The sequence below is a fragment of the Bubalus bubalis genome, chromosome 23 (assembly GCF_019923935.1).
Source record: "Bubalus bubalis isolate 160015118507 breed Murrah chromosome 23, NDDB_SH_1, whole genome shotgun sequence".
In the NCBI taxonomy this organism is placed as follows: domain Eukaryota; kingdom Metazoa; phylum Chordata; class Mammalia; order Artiodactyla; family Bovidae; genus Bubalus; species Bubalus bubalis.
Window position 1 is genome coordinate 36,196,046 of NC_059179.1, and position 22,130 is coordinate 36,218,175.

The window sequence follows — 22,130 nt, forward strand, 5'->3', positions numbered from 1 at the left end:
GACTGAGCACACAAAACTGTTCTATATGATACTGTAGTGATGAGTACATGTCATTATATGTCTGTCCAAGCCCATGGAACATACAACACCAAGAGTGAACTCGAATGTAAACTGTGGACTCTGGTTGCTAGAGATGTGTCATTCTAGGTTCATCACTTTTTACAAATGTGCTACTCTAGTGGGGATGTTAATAATCAGGGAGGCTGTGCATGGGGGCAGTGGGTTTATGGAAAATATCTATCAGTTCAGTTCAGTTCAGTCGCTCAGTCGTGTCCGACTCTTTGGGATCCCATGAACTGCAGCATGCCAGGCCTCCCTGTCCATCACCAACTCCTGGAGTCCACCCAAACCCATGTCCATTGTGTTGGTGATGCCATCCAACCATCTCATCCTCTGTCATCCCCTTCTTCTCCTGCCCTCAATCTTTCCCAGCATCAGGGTCTTTTCAAATGAGTCAGCTCTCCACATCAGGTAGCCAAAGTATTGGACTTTCAGCTTCAACATCAGTCCCTCCAATGAACACCCAGGACTGATCTCCTTTAGCATGGACTGGTTGGATCTCCTTGCAGTCCAAGGGACTCTCAAGAGTCTTCTCCAACACCACAGTTCAAAAGCATCAATTCTTTGGCACTCAGCTTTCATTATAGTCCAACTCTCACATCCATACATGACTACAGGAAAAACCATAGCCTTGACTAGACGGACCTTTGTTGGCAAAGTAATGTCTCTGCTTTTTAATATACTGTCTAGGTTGGTCATAACTTTCCTTCCAAGGAGCAAGCATCTTTTAATTTCATGGCTGAAATCACCATCTTCAGTGATTTGGGAGCCCAGAAAAATAAAGTTCAGCCACTGTTTCCACTGTTTCCCCATCTATTTGCCATGAAGTGATGGGACCGGATGCCATGATCTTAGTTTTCTGAATATTGAGCTTTAAGCCAACTTTTTCCCTCTCCTCTTTCACTTTCATCAAGAGGTTATTTAGTTCTTCTTCACTTTCTGCCATAAGGGTGGTATCATCTGCAAATCTGAGGTTATTGATATTTCTCCCAGCAATCTTGATTCCAGCTTGTGCTTCCTCCAGCCCAGCGTTTCTCATGATGTACTCTGCATACAAGTTAAATAAGATAGATATATATAAAAATAATAGATAAATAATATAGATAGAAAATATCTATAGCTTCCTCTTAATTTTCTGTAAACCTCACTCACTAAAAAATAAACTGCTAGAGAAAAAAAGATGAAAATAGAGCAAAACAATGAGTACTTTTCAAAAATTGCAAAAACACATGCTAACATGTCCCAAGAAAAATGTTTTCCAAATGTAAATGACCACCACTACAAAAAAAAATAGTACTACAATAAAATACTCAATTGAACTATTAAAAATTGAAAGGTGGTGTCTCTTCAACTACTAAGAATGTACATTTTAGCTGCCTGAAGCATAAGAGAAAAGTAGAGTAACAGTATCGTGTAAACAATGCAAATTTAGAATGGGTTTTCTTTTTCAGGGAGCACCCAAACCAATAGCCATTGAACCCTGTGCTGGGAACAGAGCTGCAGTTCTGACCGTGTTTCTTTGTCTACCGCGAGGGCCATCAGGTGCCCCTCCCCCTGGGCAGTCAGGTAAGATGAATGAGGCACCATCAACAGTTAAACAAAACATGTAGACGGAACAGAAGAAATAAACAATACTACCAGATAGCATAATAAAGATATTTGCAAGGTTCTAATTCAGAGTATGGTTAAATTTTATTAGAATACAACTTCTATCCAAGTATCTCGCCAGTGTTTGTCTTAGAAATGCATATTGAATATATGTGTGTATTTGTATGTAATATACACATGTATGTATGTTACACACACACTTCAATTGGTCATTGTAATTACAATGAGTACTTTCACTAGCGGGGAAAGCAAGTTCTTGACCCTTTTGGGCAGCTACTTTTCTCCCAGTATGTGTATCATATAGGTTGCCAAATTATAAATGCGATTAGAAGCTTGCTTCATAAATACAGAATCTAATTAAGGAACTCACTTGCATGTTTGGAATGTTTTGTGGCATCAGAGAATAAGAGCTTGATGCATCCATCCTGGAACATTTAAGATATGTTCTTGCTGTCAGCACCAGCCAGATGCGGTTCATAGACCTGGGGACCCTCGCCTTTAGTTGAGCACAGCCAGACTTTTCCTCTAATATTCGTTTTCCTGCATGAAAAGCATATTTTAAATTCGAAGTAACTCCATGTATCCTCTTAGAGATCTTCTCATTGTTTTGACCATTGTCTATATTGTAAACATGCCCAATGTTGAGTATAACTTGTTACTAAATCAGAAAGTGTGTCTATTTCTCTTTGTACATATCCTTTTGTTTCTAATTGTTCTTTCTCCCAATTGTTTTCTCTAAACAACTCTTAGTGAAATGGATGCTTTTTAAGGGTAAGGGTGATTTTAAATCTATCTTTCTCTTCACTTCCCCTTAAGGGTAAAATAAAGTGCAAGGATGTGGGCAGGTTCTCAGTAATGGAAATTGATGATGAACTCATCTCCCTGCTTATTTTTCTTTCCTTAATTCCCTAGTTAGCTCTAACCTTGGTCCTTACTTTCTCGATTTGTGCCCAACAAGATACAAAAATGGAAGCTACCCTACTTTATAGCTTATAAATTTTAAGATATTCATGTAATATAATTTTTTCTGTATGGCAACAGAAGATCTCCATCACCTCCAAACTTGTCAGTTATGGTACCTGATGATATCTTGTTGTAGGAATTTCTACCCACAGTTCATTTGTAGTTGTTTTATTCAATGAAATAAACCTTCTCGTATGTTGAGTTGAGTGCCTTCCCTTTCTCCTTTCAGAACCACCAAGGTAAAGGGGATGCAGTGAACAGAATACCTTGGCACTGGTCAGATAAGATGGATAATTATAGGTAGTGTGCCCAGCTAATGGAAGTATTGTTTCAAGGATGGGATGATGTCCAAAACAAACACTTCACTAATGAAAAGAAGTCTATGCAATATACACCAAGGTTCTTCTAGATCCTTGACAAGATGACGTACGGACAGGCAGAGTGAAGGCAACTGCCAATACTCTGTCCCTTTAACCTTTGAAATCTATTTGACTGATTTAAAAAAGCCAAACAGCAGTGAGGACCATTACCTCAGCTGTGTTTTATTACAGATGCATTGCAATTACTAACGATAATGCTATATTCGATGCACACAGATTTTTACTCCTTACAAAGTGTTTTCCTATTTTTCATGGTTGATCCTTATGACAAGCATGAGCTATAGGTATCATAAAACTCACTTTATAAATGAAAAGAATTTATGTTATAAATCTCTGTATTCCTACACTCAAGGAATAATTAGAAAGTATTAGAGTATAGAGCCAAACACCAACAAAAATATTTATTACTAACATTCCAGGCAATTTTCTCCTATGATCTATAGGAGAGAGCTTATTTTTCTGTAATCTACAGCCCATGTCTTCACAAAGCCAAACACTTGGAGGAGTACTGAAAACATCTACAGGGTTAATAAAAGTAGACAAAACCTTGAGTTAATTTGCCACACTGTTTATAGTGGCTATACATTGAACTCTGTTGAATATCTGTGTGCACCATTCAGGATGAGTTTGTTCTTCCTTGAAAAAAAAAATAATTTTTTTAGCCAATTCTATAGGAGTAGGAAAACTCATTGATTCTAGTCCTTCAAAATAAAATGTTGTCTTCTGTCTGCAGTCTATTTTGAAATGCATAATATTACTAATGGGTGGATAGTAGGATGAGCAGATGGAAGATATAAAGCAAGTAAAGAAATGTTAATTGTAGAATCTAGGTGATGTGAATCCTGGAGTCCATTGTAAAATTCTTTCCACTTTTCTGTGTGTTTGAAATTTTTCATGGTAAGATGTGGGAAACAATATGTTTTTTAAGAAAAACTCTTGACTTTTCAGGCGTAAAAAAGACAATGCCAATAGCAATTTTCTAATATTCGCATATGCGTTTTCTCTAATCAAAGCAAATGTTGACACCAGTATGCAAACTAAATGACTTATTTTTTTCCCTTTTCATCAAGATAATTTGGTGTGTACCTCGTCAATGAAAACTTATCATAGTATCATCCAGTATTTGAGAGGAAATGCATTCCATATTGGCTCTTCAGAGGGAAATGTTGACGTTGGTTATTTCATTGCTAATTTTCGGTTCATCTCGTATCTTGACAGGAAGATAAAGATGTGTGTCTCTGCTTATCACAGTGTATAGAAAGCAGTTCATAAATATTTTTGATGATAGGAGACCTGGGAAACATGACCTTGAGCAACCACTTCTATCTATGAGACTCAGTGAGCAATAATAAAATGAGCAGTTGGACTAGAATCCATTCATTGATTCTCTAATCGTACCACCAGGAGCCTTATGTTCTGAAGAGCCTCCTCCAGCATCGGTGCAGGGTTAGAGGTGAGAGGGAGTTAAGAAGAAAGTGGAGGAGGAGCCTCATGGACAAACGCCATTTCCACTGTGTAAAGGACAGGGTTCCCAGAGTCTTCTCTTGGTTCTTGGGCTATTTATGTCTCCTAATGTGAACGTATCTATTCAGTGATGAATAAACATTAATTATTAGATTAAAAGTCCTCTTGCAGTACTTTGTACAATTTCTAATTTTTTAATCAGGCCCTTTTCTGAAACATAGCTTCCTAAATGTCAAATGATGCTTTTCATAATGCACTCTTCATTACCATGAATAAAAGCATTTAAGAGAAGGATGAGTTTCAGGATATGGAGAAGGCGGAAGCATCCTGTGAGCATGGTGGCTTTCTCTCAGAGCCTACACGTCAGCACGATCAAATAAGTGATTTGGAAAAAAGGCAAGGGTTAGTTCTGGCCGTCTCTTTTAAGTAGCAACTAGTGGGGTTGTTTTTTCTTTTTTTAATTCAAATCATGGCCTTGTCTTTTGGACTTTATGCTCTTTCTACCAGCAGATATTCCAGTATTATTTAGCAAGTAATATTAGACATGGCCCTTTTAGCGTCTGTCTAAAATGCATGGAGTCCCTTCTATGGCTCATCTTAGCAGAGGTCAGAAGAGAAACTGCAGATTCATCCTTTAGATTACTCCATTCAGTAGTCTTTTTTTTTTCCATATAATGCATGTAGATGTTATGAGCAATTCTCCCTCTAGGTAGCTTAGAAGAAGAAAAGCAAAAAATACTAAATAGGCTTTTTGGCACTCCTGGTGCTGGGCTAATTAGGTTCCCTGCTCCCTAGCTCTGTAAACCTGCTGCTTCATCCTTGTATTTCCTATGAACCACCACTGCCAACCACGCCAGACTCTCTGGGCTAAAGCAGGATTTCTGCTGTGGACACATGTACACAGCCACTTTCTCTTGACCTCAGAGTGGTTGCAAGGCTGACGTCCCCATGAAAGCAGGGCAAGCATATCACCCGTCACCTTGCAGAGCAAGGTCCCCACGCATTTTAGAGTCATATTAAGATGAAATGTGGACAAAGAGAGCTCTTCAAAAGCATAAATTGAAAATGATCATGATTGCTATCACTTTGTGATGGAGGATGAAGGATTTCATAGTTTATGGATTCTTACTAATATGAAGCAGATTAACTTTTATCACTGGATTAAAAATCTGGTGGCCCAAATGTCCACTGCCTTAAAGGAGTTAGGTGCTCAACTTAAAATGTAGAATGTTGCCCTGATCTGGCTTCATGTTTGGCAAAACAAACAAAATGAAAGCTATTGGAATTTCTAAGGTTTTGAAATTCTTTTCCCTTTAGGCTTTGAAGTTTTGGCAGGCTGACCAGATTATTTTGAAAAATCTAGAAATATTGTACGATGTTTAAAATGACAGTCTACCCACAGTATCATGGGTAATAATGACAAGAAGAGAACTTTGATTTGATCAGATAAAAAGAAAGGATAACAAAAAGCAGAACAAGAGGGAAGAGAGCTCTGAAGCAGGTTCTTTATATACACTAATTCATTTAATCCTCTTAATGAACCTGAGAAGTAGCTATTATTATCCCACTTTTACAAATTAAAAATATATGTATCCTTAAACTCAAGAGAGATTAAATGACTCATCCAAGGGCCAATACTGCCAGTGAGTGAGTAAACCCGAAGTCAAATTCAAGGCCACTTAGATCCTCAGCAGCCAAGACTCTACCTTATCACTGTGCTTCTCTGGATAAAGATACGGTGGGGTTCTCAATTGCTCTTCTTCTGAAAAAAGCTTTATATCCAGATGAAGGAGGAAGGACCTGGAGGGTTCTGCTAAGCATTGGGTTTAAGGCACAAGAAAGGTAGATTTCTCCTTCCTGGTGACTTAACTATAGGAATTTGATAGAATGCAAATACATACATGCTGCGACATATCTGCTAGTGAAAATATGACTCCGTTTTGTAGTAACAACATAGGGCCTGCAGTATTAGGACCGCAACTTTTAGGTCCTAACTCATAGGAGTTAGGGGACTTGGAGTCACAAGTCCCACCCAAAGGGACTTTGGAGTGAGTTAATGGACTTGGAGTCACAAGTCCCACCCAAAGTCCAGATCCAGCTCTGCCACCAGCTAACTGGGTGGCCAAGTCTTTTCATTTCTGGGTTGTATTTTTACGTGTATGAAATGACTGGATTGGGTTTGATTCCTAGGATGGGTTTCACTCCAATCCTGTTGTACAGTTCTACTATCCATTATGCTAAATCATACCAGTTTGGGGTAAGAAGAGCAATAAATTGTTTCTGAGGAGTAGCTTAACTTGCCTTTCCAGCTGCTCAGGACCAGTTAAGAAACCATATTCCATATATCACATGTTAGGAAATAAAAGTAACTAGCACCAATCGTTGAACTAAAAAAATAACGTACACATTGTGAAGTGAAACTGGTGGTTGCTTCAGGCATCTTCGGTTCTTTGCAACCCCATGGACATAGCCCTCCAGGCTCCTCTGTCCATGGCATTCTCCAGGCAAGAATACTAGTGAAGGTCGCTCAGTTCAGTTCAGTTCAGTCACTCAGTCATGTCTGACTCTTTGCAACCCCATGAATCGCAGCACGCCAGGCCTCCCTGTCCATCACCAACTCCCGGAATTTACTCAAACTCATGTCCATCGAGTCAGTGATGCCATCCAGCCATCTCATCCTCTGTCATCTCCTCCTCCTGCCCCCAATCCCTCCCAGCATCAGGGTCTTTTCCAATGAGTCAACTCTTCGCATGAGGTGGCCAAAGTACTGGAGTTTCAGCTTCAGCCTCAGTCTTTCCAATGAACACCCAGGACTGATCTCCTTCAGAATGGACTGGTTGGATCTCCTTGCAGTCCAAGGGACTCTCAAGAGTCTTCTCCAACACCACAGTTCAAAAGCATCAATTCTTTGGTGCTCAGCTTTCTTCACAGTCCAACTCTCACATCCATACATGACCACTGGAAAAACCATAGCCTTGACTAGATGGTCACTCAGTCGTGTTCAACTCTTTGTGACCCCATGGACTATACAGTCCATGGAGTTCTCCAGGCCAGAATACTGGTATGGATAGCTTTTCCTTTCTCCAGGGGATCTTCCCAACCCAGGGATCAAACCCAGGTGTCCCACATTTGCAGGCGGATTCTTTACCAGCTGAGCCACTAGAGAAGTCAACTAGCCAGTAGGAATTTGCTGTATGATGCATGGAGCTCAAATTTGGTGCTCTGTGACAACCTAGAGGAGTGGGATGAGGTGGGAGGGCGGTTCAAGAGGGAGGAAACATATGCTTACCTATGACTGATCCATGTGGATGTATGGCAGAAACCAACACAATATTGTAAAGTATCCTCCAATTAAAAAGTTTTAAAAGTTCTTAATTTTACTTAAAAAGTCTAGTTCCCAGTCTTCGCAGCATGTTTGGATAAGGCAGATCATTCATGTTGCCCTACTTCAGTGAGTAAAGGAATCTCACAGCACCAGTCAGAGACTGAGGGTCTCTGAGGCGGATTGGAAACAGACTCCAGGTCTGCTGACTCTCAGTGCAGCACTCAGGCCTCTGAAGCCTTTTTTTTTTTTAAACTAATTTACATTTTCCAGAAGCTTCTTCAGTTTCCTGTCCCTTAGGACTCTCTGTTTTCCTTCCATAACTCTGCCACAGTATCTTCAAATTACAGAAACACACCTGTTGATGTGTTTGACCTTAGCATTCTTTTTGTTTGAGGTAGCTGGAATAAGAAATAAAACCACTGAATTGTATCACAACTTATTAGAACAATCTGTCATGTAGGTTACCTTTTAACCTCAAGTTCAGACATTGTTTACATCCAGCATATGCAGTGTGTGTGCGTGATCAGTCGTGTCCAACTCTTTGTCACCCCATCAGGCTTGTAGCCCTCCGGGGTCCTCTGTCCATTGAATCTTCCAGGCAAGAATACCAGAGTGAGTTGCCATTTCCTACTCAGGGGGTCTTCCTGACCCAGAGATCAAACCCACATCTCTGGCATCTCCTGCACTGGCAGGAGGATTCTTTACCACTAGTGTCTCATCCAGCATATGGGTCTTCATAAAGAAGGAAGAAACAGTGGGCACTCATGGCAAAGTAAACTACAAAATGAGGAAAGAGAGCCCAGGGTGCAACAGAGATAAGAACAAATGTCTGGGACTATTGTGAATAATATGACTGTGTCTCAAAAAACTCTGATATTCAAAGTAAACAAAATCTACAGAAGAAACTGAATTTATCTTCTTGCCAAAATATAGTTATTATGCATCTTCATTTGTTATATTTATTTATTAAAAAAAAACATGTAAAAATACCTGCTACAGGTCAAGCCATGTATTATATGGTAGTGAACAAAACAGAGTCCCTGCCCCCACAGATGTTAGTGCCTGTGTGGAGATGCACAAAACAAATAACCATGCAAATAAGCCTGTAATTGTGAAACAGGTTAAGTTTTGTGAATGAAGAATAGACAATGTTATGAGAAAGACGTGAAATAAAACTTACCTACAATTGCTAAGCTTGCATATCTTTCAGCAGTAGTACCAAAACGGTAAACATAGTCATTAAAATACACTTTCCTCAGTTCTTACTTATCATTGTGTCTCTGTGGTGTTTGACTGTTGAATATTCCCCATCTCGCCTCTCCAACTTCTGGAAACTCTCTCTGGTGTTCTTTGCCTCGATCTATCACAGGTGCCTACTGAGAATTTACTTGAGATAATGGATGCAGAGCACCTCCCATGTGTTCATTGCCTGCTTCACCAGCACTCTAAGTATAGGTGGGCATTCCCTAAGGATTGGTCCTGAGCCCATTTCTCATCCTTCTCCACCCTCTCCCTTTAGGATGATGCTCTCTTTGCTCATTGCAGGAACTTTTCAGATGCTAACTCCCAACTCCATGGATCTTCAGCCATCACTGGATTTTCTCCAGTTTTAATGTAAAGTCACTCTTCCTTCCCTCTCTCCCATTACTGCCCCCTACTACCCTCCTCTGAATTTACTGTTTTGTTTTTTTGTTTTTTTTTTAATTAAATTTATTTATTTGGTTGTGCTAAGGATATGCAGAATCTTTTGTTGTGCTGTGTGAAATCGAGTTCCCTGACTTAGGATCAAACCTGGGTCCCCTGCATTGGGAGCATGGTGTCTTAGCCAACAGACCAGCACGGGAGTCCCCTGAATTTACTGTTTTTGTAAAGTCCATTTCTGAGTGGCTCAAGTTTGAAACTTTGGAGTTACCTTTCTTCCTTCTTTTTCTCCCCTTCAACATCCCTGTAGCCACGAAGCTCTTTAGGTTTTACCCCTGACGCAGATAGAACAGACTTCCTTCTGCCGTTTTCACTCCCTCCATGTTTTGCTCAGGCAGATTCTGCCAAAGGAAGGCACAATTCTCTCACTCCCTTTCTCATCAGATCAGATCAGATCAGTCGCTCAGTTGTGTCCGACTCTTTGTGACCCCATGAATCACAGCACGCCAGGCCTCCCTGTCCATCACCAATTCCCGGAGTTCACTCAGACTCATGTCCATCGAGTCAGTGATGCCACCCAGCCACCTCATCCTCTGTCGTCCCCTTCTCCTCTTGCCCCCAATCCCTCCCAGCATCAGAGTCTTTTCCAATGAGTCAACTCTTTGCATGAGGTGGCCAAAGTACTGGAGTTTCAACTTTAGCATCATTCCTTCCAAAGAAATCCCGGGGCTGATCTCCTTTAGAATGGACTGGTTGGATTTCCTTGCAGTCCAAGGGACTCTCAAGAGTCTTCTCCAACACCACACTTCAAAAGCATCAATTCTTCGGCGCTCAGCCTTCTTCACAGTCCAACTCTCACATCCATACATGACCCCAGGAAAAACCATAGCCTTGACTAGATGGACCTTTGTTGGCAAAGTAATGTCTCTGCTTTTGAATATGCTATCTAGGTTGGTCATAACTTTCCTTCCAAGGAGTAAGCGTCTTTTAGGTTCATGGCTGCAGTCACCGTCTGCAGTGATTTTGGAGCCCAGAACAATAAAGTCTGACACTGTTTCCACTGTTTCCCCATCTATTTCCCATGAAGTGATGGGACCGGATGCCATGATCTTCGTTTTCTGAATGTTGAGCTTTAAGCCAACTTTTTCACTCTCCACTTTCACCTTCATCAAGAGGCTTTTGAGTTCCTGTTCACTTTCTGCCATAAGGGGGGTGTCATCTGCATATCTGAGGTTATTGATATTTCTCCCAGCAATCTTGATTCCAGCTTGTGCTTCTTCCAGTCCTTTGCTAACTTTTCATTGCCTGTCGAAGTGAGTCCAGACATTCACTCTGGGGTGTAAGGCCCCCCTTGACCTCTGTCCAGCCTTCTTTCAGGGTTAGCAGGCATGGCGTCCTTGCCAGTGCCCACCAGCACGGCACCTCTGGCTAGTTTGGGGCCCATGTGCAATGATTTTATCCTCCTGAGCCCTGTTTCCTCATCTAGGAGATAAGAACGATGAGTGGGTAGAAGGTCTTTATGACTGGGATTCCACCTGTGTATTTCTTCCTGTGATTTCATGAGTGTGTGTACGTCATCTGTCATGCTTACTGTTGTCCCTTGTTCTGAAATGCCCTCTGCCTCTCAGCTGCCCGTGTTCAAAGCCCAGTTCAAATGCCACTTCTTCCATGGAGCCTCTTCAGTTTCCTCCATACAAATGTGACCTGTGCTCATGAAATCCTACACAATTTGCTAGGTCATTTCTTTACTGCTTTGTGATATGTATCAAAGTCACTGTGTACTTTTGTTTAAACTTTCCTCCCAGGTATTAAGCTCTCTGAGGGCAGTGGTTATATCTCAGTTTATCTTTGGATCCCTTGTAGCTAACAAATTCTTTGTACTTAGGAGTTGCTTGATAAGTGTTCAATTAATGAGTAAAATTAATCATCCTTAAGTGATAGAACTTCTTTACCAAAACATATGTAGAAAATATGTAGATATATACTACAAAACTGTAAATTTTACTAGGTAAAATTTCACTTCAGGCCCATAATCATTTTTTAATTATTTTTGTTTATTTTTAATGAGTATAATTACAGGCCCATAATCTTTGATAGAATGGACCTTATGCTTTTATGATTCATGTAGGAGTCAAGCTACATTCTTAGGGACTAAAATCAAGCCCAACACTGTACCTTTGATTAAAAAATATCTATAAAACTTACTTGCTCAGATTTAAGGTTCAAGAAAAATCAAAATATTAGTGAAAGATGACACAAAATAATAAAACATTATATTTTCAATGTAACATGTACTAAACCTATCATAAAGTTGTTTTATTTTTGTAATTTGGACTTTGATTTCTTTCTTCCATAATAATTTTTTGCAAAACCATTTTATTTAAGTTTGAAAGAGCACAACTCAGTTCCACCCTTTATGACCAAAAAATATATACTGAACCTTGTGAAATAAATGTCCACATATTACTTATACACAGGACAAATAACCTCACAAAATATATCTGGCAAATAAAAAGTATCAGTGTCTGGTGTAGTTGTTACCATTAACCCACACCATTAGCCCAGTCTACTCTGTGTTCTTTATGTTTGTTGAATTGGCATTGCCCTCTAATATATATATTATCACTTTAATTTCACAGATGAGGGAAATTAATTCACGGGGCTTCTTTGCCTGTGCGCGTGCACTCGTGCTTAGCCGCTCAGCTGTGTCTGACTCTTTGAGACCCTTCGGACTGTAGCCTGCCAGGCTCCTCTGTCCATGGGATTCTCCAGGCAAGAACACTGGAGTGGGTTGCCGTGCCCTCCTCCAGGGGATCTTCCTGACCCAGGAACTGAATCTGTGTCTTCTGTGCCTCCTGCATTGCAGGCGAATTCTTTACCTGCTGAGCCATCGGGAAAACCGTGTTACTTACCCACATAGTAATTAAGTGATGGAGCCAGAATTTAAAACCAGAAAATTTCACACCATTGTGCTCTTTCCAAATCTTTTTTTTTTTTTTTTTTTTTTGCAGGATTGGTGCGGCGGGGTAGGGGGGATTTGGGGGTTAGCCATATGCCTTTTTAGGATAGTACAAGCTGGCAAGCTTTTTCTTTTACTGACCGGGGTCACTGTGAAATGACATCGCCTTCGTTCTCCCATTTGAGATATTAGTTTATTTTTGTACTATTGTCAGTTGAGAGAAATTGATAATGTATAAATGAAACAAAGAAGAAAATAAAGACAACAAACTTGAAGAATAGTGAACATGGCTAATTAAACATACTGCAGAAGTGAGTGAAACACCCTAAACATTAACTGATTGAAATACTTTCAAGATAGAGTAATTAGAAACAAACTCACATAAACAGTCAGAATTTATGGACATGAAAAATGAGACCATCAGCACTGAAAGCATGGTCAACACATTTCTCTTTTTTTTTTCTTCCCACGTGCCACCCCTTTCAGGTATTTCTAGAAATGACTGGTAAATAATTACTGTGGTCAAAGAGAAAAATAGGAAAAAATATCAACTCAGCAAATCAACTTACAAAGTCAAAGGGGAAAATCAAGATTTGTTTGGAGTAGACAAGCTGCCTTTGAAGCAAAAAAACAACAAAATAAGAATTTTTATGGGCATGAATGAACTGCAAAAGCTAACTCAGTATCCCTGACTCCATAGGTATTTCTTTTGATAGCTAACACCATGATGTATATAAAAACTGCCAATAATAAGACATTTTACTTTTAGCTGATTATGAATTAAATAGTCCTGCATTACATAGGTTTAGGGGAATTTAGCAGAAGGCTTGGAGAAGGCAATGGCACCCCACTCCTGTACTCTTGCGTGGAAAATCCCATGGACGGAGGAGCCTGGAAGGCTGCAGTCCTTGGGGTCGCTGAGGGTCAGAAACGACTGAGCGGCTTCACTTTCACTTTTCATTTTAATGCATTGGAGAAGGAAATGGCAACCCACTCCAGTGTTCTTGCCTGGAGAATTCCAGGGACGGGGGAGCCTGGTAGGTTGCCATCTATGGGGTCACACAGAGTCGGACACGACTGAAGCGACGCAGCAGCAGCAGCAGCAGCAGAAGGCTACTTCCTGCATTCAACAAGGATAGTTGGGTGGCCTGAGTATCAGAGAATTTTAGAATTTTTGGAACTTTGGAAATGGCCTTAGAAATCACTTAATTCTATCCCACATTTTGCAGAGGAAACTTGGAGAGCCAGAATTGGGGCGAGAATTGTCTCCGGTTAACACTGGACAGGAACTACAACCAGACTTTCTGCATCCCTCATGCAGGAAGGGACTTTGCCTCTTCCTCCTGTTCGTTAAGCCAGGTTAAAAAATATAACCTGAAAAAAAAAATAATAACAATCCACTTCTTACCAGAAGGCATACAGAAAGGAACTCCCTAGATCCAAAAAGGAGAATTAAGTAACTTGAGGAAATATGTCTCCTTACCAGCAAACTGACAACATGCTAAGAACGTGGCTCAAGGGTCCTGGGAATTCTGTCTTCTCATGTAAATGTTTTTCTTAGGACCACTTCAGAGGACCAGTGGTTCCTTAATAAATCCAGTAGGAGTACACTCACGTTTTCATCAAAATTCTGTGTTATATTGTTAGCTGATTTAGTCCCAGATCCTACCTTTTACTATCGACCAAAGGTATTTGTGAGTTTGCTATGCCTTAGTTTTTAATGAACGGTGGAGGAACAGGCAGCAGTAGTAGTAATGTGATTCTAAAAAAGGTAAATGTTGATTATAAGTAATTAATGCCTTAAAACACTAGAGCATCTTTCTCTAAGGGCTCTCGGGGAAAGAGTTAATAGCCTTCTGAAAAGTGAATGATTTACCTCCTTTCATTCACTTTCAGTTCAGTTCAGTTCGGTTCAGTCGCTCAGTCGTGTCCGACTCTTTGGGACCCCATGAATCGCAGCACACCAGGCCTCCCTGTCCATCACCAACTCCCAGAGTTCACTCAAACTCATGTCCATCGAGTCGGTAGCCATCTCATCCTCCGTTGTCCCCTTCTCCTCCTGCCCCCAATCCCTCCCAGCATCAGAGTCTTTTCCAATGAGTCAACTCTTCTCATGAGGTGACCAAAGTATTGGAGTTTCAGCTTTAGCATCAGTCCTTCCAATGAACACCCGGGACTGATTTCCTTTAGAATGAACTGGTTGGATCTCCTTGCAGTCCAAGGGACTCTCAAGAGTCTTCTCCAACACCACAGTTCAAAAGCATCAATTCTTCAGTGCTCAGCTTTCTTCACAGTCCAACTCTCACATCCATACTTGACCACAGGAAAAACCATAGCCTTGACTAGACGGACCTTTGTTGGCAAAGTAATGTCTCTGCTTTTGAATATGTTGTCCAGGTTGGTCATAACTTTCCTTCCAAGGAGCAAGCGTCTTTTAATTTCATGGCTGCAATCACCATCTGCAGTGATTTTGGAGCCCCCAAAAATAAAGTCAGCCACTGTTCCCACTGTTTCCCATCTATTTCCCATGAAGTGATGGGACCAGATGCCATGATCTTCGTTTTCTGAATGTTGAGTGTTAAGCCAACTTTTTCACTCTCTTTCACTTTCATCAAGAGGCTTTTTAGTTCCTCTTCACTTTCTGCCTTATGGGTAGTTTTTTACATTATTTTTTATTGGAATAGAGTAACTTTACAAGATCATGTTAGTTTCTGCTGTACATCAGAGGGAATATCCCCTCTATTTTGGATTTCCTTCCGATTTAGGTCACCACAAAACACTGAGTTCCTTGAACTATAAAGTAGGTTCTCATTAGTGTTATCTGTTTTATATGTAGCAGTGTGTATATCCCAGTTTCCCAGTTCATCCTGCTGCTGCTGCTGCTGCTAAGTCGCTTCAGTCGTGTCCGACTCTGTGCGACCCCATAGACGGCAGCCCACCAGGCTCCCCCGTCCCTGGGATTCTCCAGGCAAGAATACTGGAGTGGGTTGCCATTTCCTTCTCCAATGGGTGAAAGTGAAAAGTGAAAGTGAAGTTGCTCAGTCGTGCCCGACTCTTAGCGACCCCATGGACTACAGCCTACCAGGCTCCTCTATCCATGGGATTTTCCAGGCAAGAGTACTGGAGTGGGGTGCCGTTGCCTTCTCCACAGTTCATCCTACCCCTGCCTTATTTGCAAATTAGCAGAGTCCATCTGAATTGGGCTAACATCCCTAACTGATGGGCAGCAAGTTCAGCTGAAGCACCAACAAAACTTAAGAGAAAGCTGATCCTTTTCCTTAAGACCTGGGAGTCTAAAATAGTCCACCAGGCTCTCAGGAGGTGGTTTGAGGAGGTCTACATGGTCCCTGGGATCATTGTTTAGAAGCCTTGGAGGAATAAATGGATTTTTGCCCCATGAACCTTCTGTCTGACATAATTTGAACTGAACCTCGAAGGCTCTAAAAGTCTGGATACAATGACCACACATTCAGTTCCATTTATTCAAGGAGCCAGGGAAGGATCATCAAATCAATAACATGACTCTGCCATCTGCCTTCCCTTTGCTCACCATCATAATGAAAAATGACTCCTTAAGTGTTCTGTGAGGCAATTAACTCTGAATGCAGAGCTGTAATGGGGAGAGGCCAAGTCACATTTATATTCAAAACTTTACTAGTAAAATAGAAAGGAAACTGTTGTCCATATTAATAGACACATAAAGTATATGAATGGGGTAATTAGATATTACTCCATTGATGCACATGATTATACAACTGCAGAAACCAGAGATAGGAAGGGCACTGGAATGACATCTGGCTCATCCAACCACTTGCAGCCACAGCTGGTGACCCTGCCCAGAACCATCTTGGACAGACAGATTTTTTCTAAAGACTTTCCCAAAAGGCATACCCATAACTTCCGGGACAAATTCATTCTATTATTTAACAGTCTTCACACTGCAGTTTGATCCCATTTTCTTTTGTTCTTTTTCTTCTTGTTCTTATTTTCCCAGAAATAGAGAGCAGCTGATTGTTTTCTTTATAATCATCTATCACGTGGGTGGTAGAAAGCAGTTTGGAGATCACCTCCCAGCCTTCAGTTCAGGTTCAATATAGGACACCCTGCCTTAGGACTTCCAGCTTAGGTCACCTTATAACTGTTAGAATGCTCTTCAGCCTTCCCAGATATCACTGGCTTAAGAACCACCCCAATGGCTCAGCAGGTAAAGAATCCACCTGCAATGCAGGAGACACAGAAGACATGGGTTTGGTGACTGGGTCAGGAAGATCCCCTGGAGGAGGAAATGGCAACCCACTCTAGTATTCTTGCCTGGAGAATCCCATGGACAGAGGAGCCTGGTGGGCTACAGTCCATGGGATCACAGAGTTGGACATGACAGCACACACACAGGTCATTCTTTCCCTTTGACAGATGAGGGTACTGAGGTTTACCTGATCAGACTTACTTGGAATCCAATATTTAATTACACAGCAGAACCAATGCTAGAATCCAAAAAGCTTCTCTGGCTTGACTCTTGTTTGTTTTTTGGTGCCTGACCTCTCTTGTGAAATGAACTGCCCTGTTCACTGGTTACTTCCCCCCTTTATAGTTCAGTGGAACTTCTCTGCCGCGCCTAACCTTTTCTGCCATTCTGCATTTTGTCTTTATGCCTGCTACTTTTCTTGCACAAGAAAAGGGAGCAGTGAGTTTCAGTTCATTTCTCTGAGGTTTCAGGGTTATTTTGGAAGCTTCATCATGTCATTCCAAACACCATTCTCATACCCTGTCCCCATTTGTGTTATTTGCAAATATGATGATTTTAGGGAGATGTTAAGTGCCTCACTGGAATCCAACATGACTTTTAAAATACCACTTGTTATGGGTCCACCATACCTCTGTCCCTTTGCAAGTACTGGTCCTTCTGCCTGAACTGTCCTCTAATACACACGCCTACCCTTTCCACCAACAGGCTTTCTTATTCAGTGATCACCTCCTCTGTGAGACTTGTCCCCATCTCTGCCCATTTTCAGTCCACTACTTTGTTGTTTTTTTTTATGTACTACTATAAAAAAGATCAGCCCTGGGATTTCTTTGGAAGGACTGATGCTAAAGCTGAAACTCCAATACTTTGGCCACCTTATGAGAAGAGTTGACTCATTGGAAAAGACTGATGCTGGGAGGGATTGGGGACAGGAGGAGAAGGGGACCACAGAGGATGAGATGGCTGGATGGCATCACTGACTCAATGGACGTGAGTTTGAGTGAACTCCGGGAGTTGGTGATGGACAGGGAGGCCTGGCATGCTGCGATTCATGGGGTCGCAGAGAGTCGGACACTGAGCGACTGAACTGAACTAATAAAAATTTCATTACATTGTCACTGTTCTTCCCAGACAAGCTAAAGGCAGGGATTTCCCCTTTATTTATCATTATATCTCCAGGGTCTAAGTGATACTTAGAGCACAAAAGAAACACAACATATTAATATTTGCCCAATTATTTTCCTTCTTTCTCCTACTTACTCGTCCTTATCGGTGCTAACTTCCCAGAGTCCAGCTCTTAACCTACCTATGAATTCATACTTCCTGATTGCATTTTATCCATGCACTTGTTATTTGTATCTTAATATAAATTAATTCTAAAGACTTCTTAGGTTTAAAAAAAAAGCCTCCTTAATCTCTGGTCTAAATTTTGGCTTGTGAAATAGAATTGAAAACTGTACTGAAATTAAAATGACTGCTTCGTCACTGCTGACCAGGACTATCACTTCAGCCTCATTCTGGAGGCCTGTTTGTCACAGGTCAGGTTACTCATTTTGCAATATGATTTCTTCTACATTTGACAGATTTCTTTGGGTGTTTTGTTATTTTTTTCTCACATATAAAAATCTCACTTGGATGGTTTGATCATTCATATAATCATTGTTTGATCATTTCTAAAGCCATCCTTTTTCCCTATTCTTAAAACTGAATATTTCATAAGCCCTTCTTCATTCTTGGTGCTTTAAGTAGATCAGAGTCCCTACCAGGGACTTCATGGCCTAGGTGGGTCACCATACTCTGCTTTTGCTGTCCCAACTATCCATATTCAGTGTCTCCTAATCTCGCTGAGCTACATGGCTTTTACATCCCTTGTTGCTGGTTTTTAGATCACAGTTATTGTTAAGACAGATTTTTCTAAGACGTCAAGTCTGCTTTAAGCATAGTTTAAAAAAAATGTTTTTTAAATGTGTATTACATTTTACTTTTTTAAATTTTTGGCTGTACCCCACAGCCTATGGGATGTTGTTTCTCTGACCAAGGATTGAACCCACACCCCCTGCATTGGAAAGCAGAGTCTTAACCACTGGACACCAAAGAAGTCTCAGAGCATAATTTTTAGCCTTTTATCTTTCATGTAGAAATAAGTCAGTCTTTTTAAGCCTATTTTATGCACTGCAGATAATGTTCTGTTTCCCTTTATATCTCCATTGGGTCACTTCAGTCTTTGCATTAGTGCTTTTCACTTGCTTCAACACTTCAGAAACAGCTTTTCTTAACTTTCTCCAATGCTTCAGAAGCGTCTTTTCCTAAGCTCCGTAAGTGACTTTTAGTGTTTTATTTAATTTTTTATTTATCTATTTTTTATTGAAGGATAATTGCCTTACAGAATTTTGCTGTTTTCTGTCAAACCTCAACATAAATCAGCCATAGGTATACATGTATCCCTTGTTAGGACATTCCTAAGTTCTGTTTTATCTCTTTGTGAAGGTCTTGTCTGTCCATCTGAGCTTCCCCTCAACGTCCTTTGTCTATCTGCATTAAAAATATTTCTAAGGAATTCAAATTAAAACAATCCTGAGATATCATTTCTCACCTATCATGCTGGTGAAAATTTATAAGTATGATAATACATTGCTGATGAGAATGCAAACTGGTACAGCCCTATTGGGGGAGAATTTGACAATACCTAAGAAAGCTACCCTTGTACTCTTTTGATTCAGCAGTCCCATGTCCAAGAATGTACCCTAAAATAAGCCTCCAGCAACGTGAAAATACACAGCGATTGATTATTTCAGTGTTGTTTGCTACTGCTAAGTCGCTTCAGTCGTGTCCGACTCTGTGCACCCCCATAGACGGCAGCCCACCAGGCTCCCCCGTCCCTGGGATTCTCCAGGCAAGAACACTGGAGTGGGTTGCCATTTCCTTCTCCAATAGCATTGTTTGCTGCCACATAATATTAATAACAGCCTAAATGACCATATGTAGGGAAGTAGTAAAATAAATTATGATACATCCACAAATGGAGTATAATGCATCAGTAAAGAAGAATGAGGAAGTTTTCAATGAACTAATGTGAGATTATTTTCAGGGTATATTATTAAGTGGAAAATGTAAACTGCAAAAGGTTACCTAGAGTATGCTATCTTTTATAGAAATAAATTTGATCACATATATAAAAATCTACTAAATTTTGCAAAAGATTACAAGAAGGCTACTAATGAGATTGGTTACCTACGAAAGTAAAGTGAGAATGGAGTATAAAATGGGGGAGTGAGAGAGGGAGGAACAGGGATGAGGACGAAGAGACATTTCTTTGAGTGGACCTTTTTACAAACCTCTGACTCTTGGAAACACTCTAATGTTTCACATACCTAATAAATAAATCAAACTGGGAGGTGGAGAACCCAAAATGGAATACGAACAGTGGAAAATGAACTTAAATGCTTTACAAATGAATAGCAAGCATAACTACACTGAGGGGATAGGGAAGAAAAGAAAAACCTATGTAATTTTGGAAAATACTATTTTGACTGTATAGAGTAAGGCTAAATGCAAAGAGAAAAATACACATTGTACTATGATTAGCACATTTGTTTCTTCTGGAAACAGGGGCCTGAGTTAGCAATTCTGACAAGACATTATGTCTGTGCAAGGATTGAACGAAGAAGAAAATATGGTGCGGATAATGAGAGCTAATTCTCTCAGTTTCAGAGAAAAACAGATACTTATGAGGAAAGTAAGAAGGGTAGAATGAATCCTGTGGAATTGGTATTTGAGGGATCTGCATAGACTCATTCACATACAGGTAGATTAAAATAGAAATAGAGATGTGTGTAAGTGGGTTAGTATACATATGTATGTTTCCCAGGTGTGTCTGCTGAGAGGGCCTGGAAGCAGTGATATTTCAGTAGCAGCGAATACTCCTAGCACCCATATCTTGGTTTCTTAACACCATTTTTCAATAAAGGGACCCGGGGCTTTTTGAAGAAATGATTGACTCCAAGGCTAGGAAGGGAAAATGCAGGTTGAAATAGAACATCTGATCCCAGAAAGTAAGTGTTCAAAAAATTATAATGACATGTTGAGAAGATACAGAAGTCCATATGCAGAGGCACCCAATTGCCAAAGCTAGAACAACTTGAGCAAAAACATAAATAAGTATACTATTGGATTATAACTCAAAAAATAAATTAAATATTTGTAAGTCTACATTAATATAGTTGTGTAGACTATTGAATAGTTCTTTATTCATAATTGAATACATAAATAATAAAATTTATTTAATTTTAAATTAAAATTGAATAAAATTTGTTCAATTATGAATAAATAAATAAGAGAGAAAGGGAGCTCTTTCTTACAGTGGAATTTCAGTTAATGAGTATATAGAAAATAAGGAAAATATGAAAATGATCATTAGATAAATACTAGAGTAGTAATTATTGCAGGCAAGAACCACTGATGGAATTAAAATTAATGGGAGAATATATAATATAAACTGTACACTTGCATAGCCTCAAAGTATTGATATTACATACTCCCACAAGGCATTTATTAATTACAAATGGGAAAATAATACATTTATTGTAGAAAACTGTAGAAGACATGACCTTATCCAAATGATCAAGGTTAATATCACTGGTAATAAAGCATAGAAATTGTATATCTCCTGATATGTTGCACTGAAAAGAGCAAAACATCACTTCCAAAGTGTTCTTGTTAAATGTGTAACTCCAGTGTAATCATGAGAAAAGATCAGACAGATTCAAATTGAGGAACAGCCTATAAAACAAACTGACCAGAACTCTTCAAAAGTGTCAGGATCATGAAAGACAAAGAAAGACTGAGGAATTAACACCGATTAGAGACTAATGACATTACACGCAGTGAGATCTTGAACTAAATCCTGAGACGGAAATAAAATGTTAGCAGGAAAACTGGTGAAATTTGAATAAGGTCTGCAGATTGCTCAACAGTATTATGCCAATGTTCATTTTCTGGTTCTGACAATTATACTGTAATTATGTGAAATGTTATCATTAGAGAAGCTGAATGAAGGGCAAATGAGAACTCTAATTCTTTGTAACTTTTCTGTAAGTTTAAAATTATTTCAAAGTGAAACGTTAGTAAAAAGCATTTTTCAGGCCTCTTCTTCAAATGGGTCACATTCCAAAAATTAACCCATAGTCCATGTTGGTGGTATAGCGGTGAGCATAGCCCCCTTCCAAAAGTTAACCTATAGATGACAGGCTATATTTTCTCATAGAAATTATATTTACCTGGCTATATGGTTGCTGGGCTAGCACCCAAGAGCTTATTTAACCGAAAATGTACGTGAGTCTCCATTTACTTATAAACTATCCTCAATGTGTTCTAGAATGTAAACTGTTTACTCTGACTGTGTTCTTTGGAGTTTTAACCAGAGAAACAGTGGATTAAGAATAGATAATACATATTGATGATCCTTATGCATGTGAGTTCACACACACA

At 39.9% G+C, this 22,130-nt stretch overlaps 1 protein-coding gene across 2 annotated transcripts in view; it reads left to right on the forward strand.

Annotated features, from left to right (window-relative positions):
• The window catches only part of ATRNL1 (attractin like 1), an 802,632-nt gene that overhangs the window by 667,873 nt on the left and 112,629 nt on the right, over nt 1–22,130 (forward strand). Inside the window, exon 28 of one of the 2 annotated variants that reach the window (XM_025273995.3) lies at nt 1,512–1,626. The exons of the other annotated variant lie outside the window; for it this stretch is intronic. Within the exon in view, the coding sequence (XP_025129780.3) occupies nt 1,512–1,626 (115 nt within the window). The remainder of the gene's footprint in view (nt 1–1,511; nt 1,627–22,130) is intronic. 2 annotated transcript variants of the gene reach the window in all.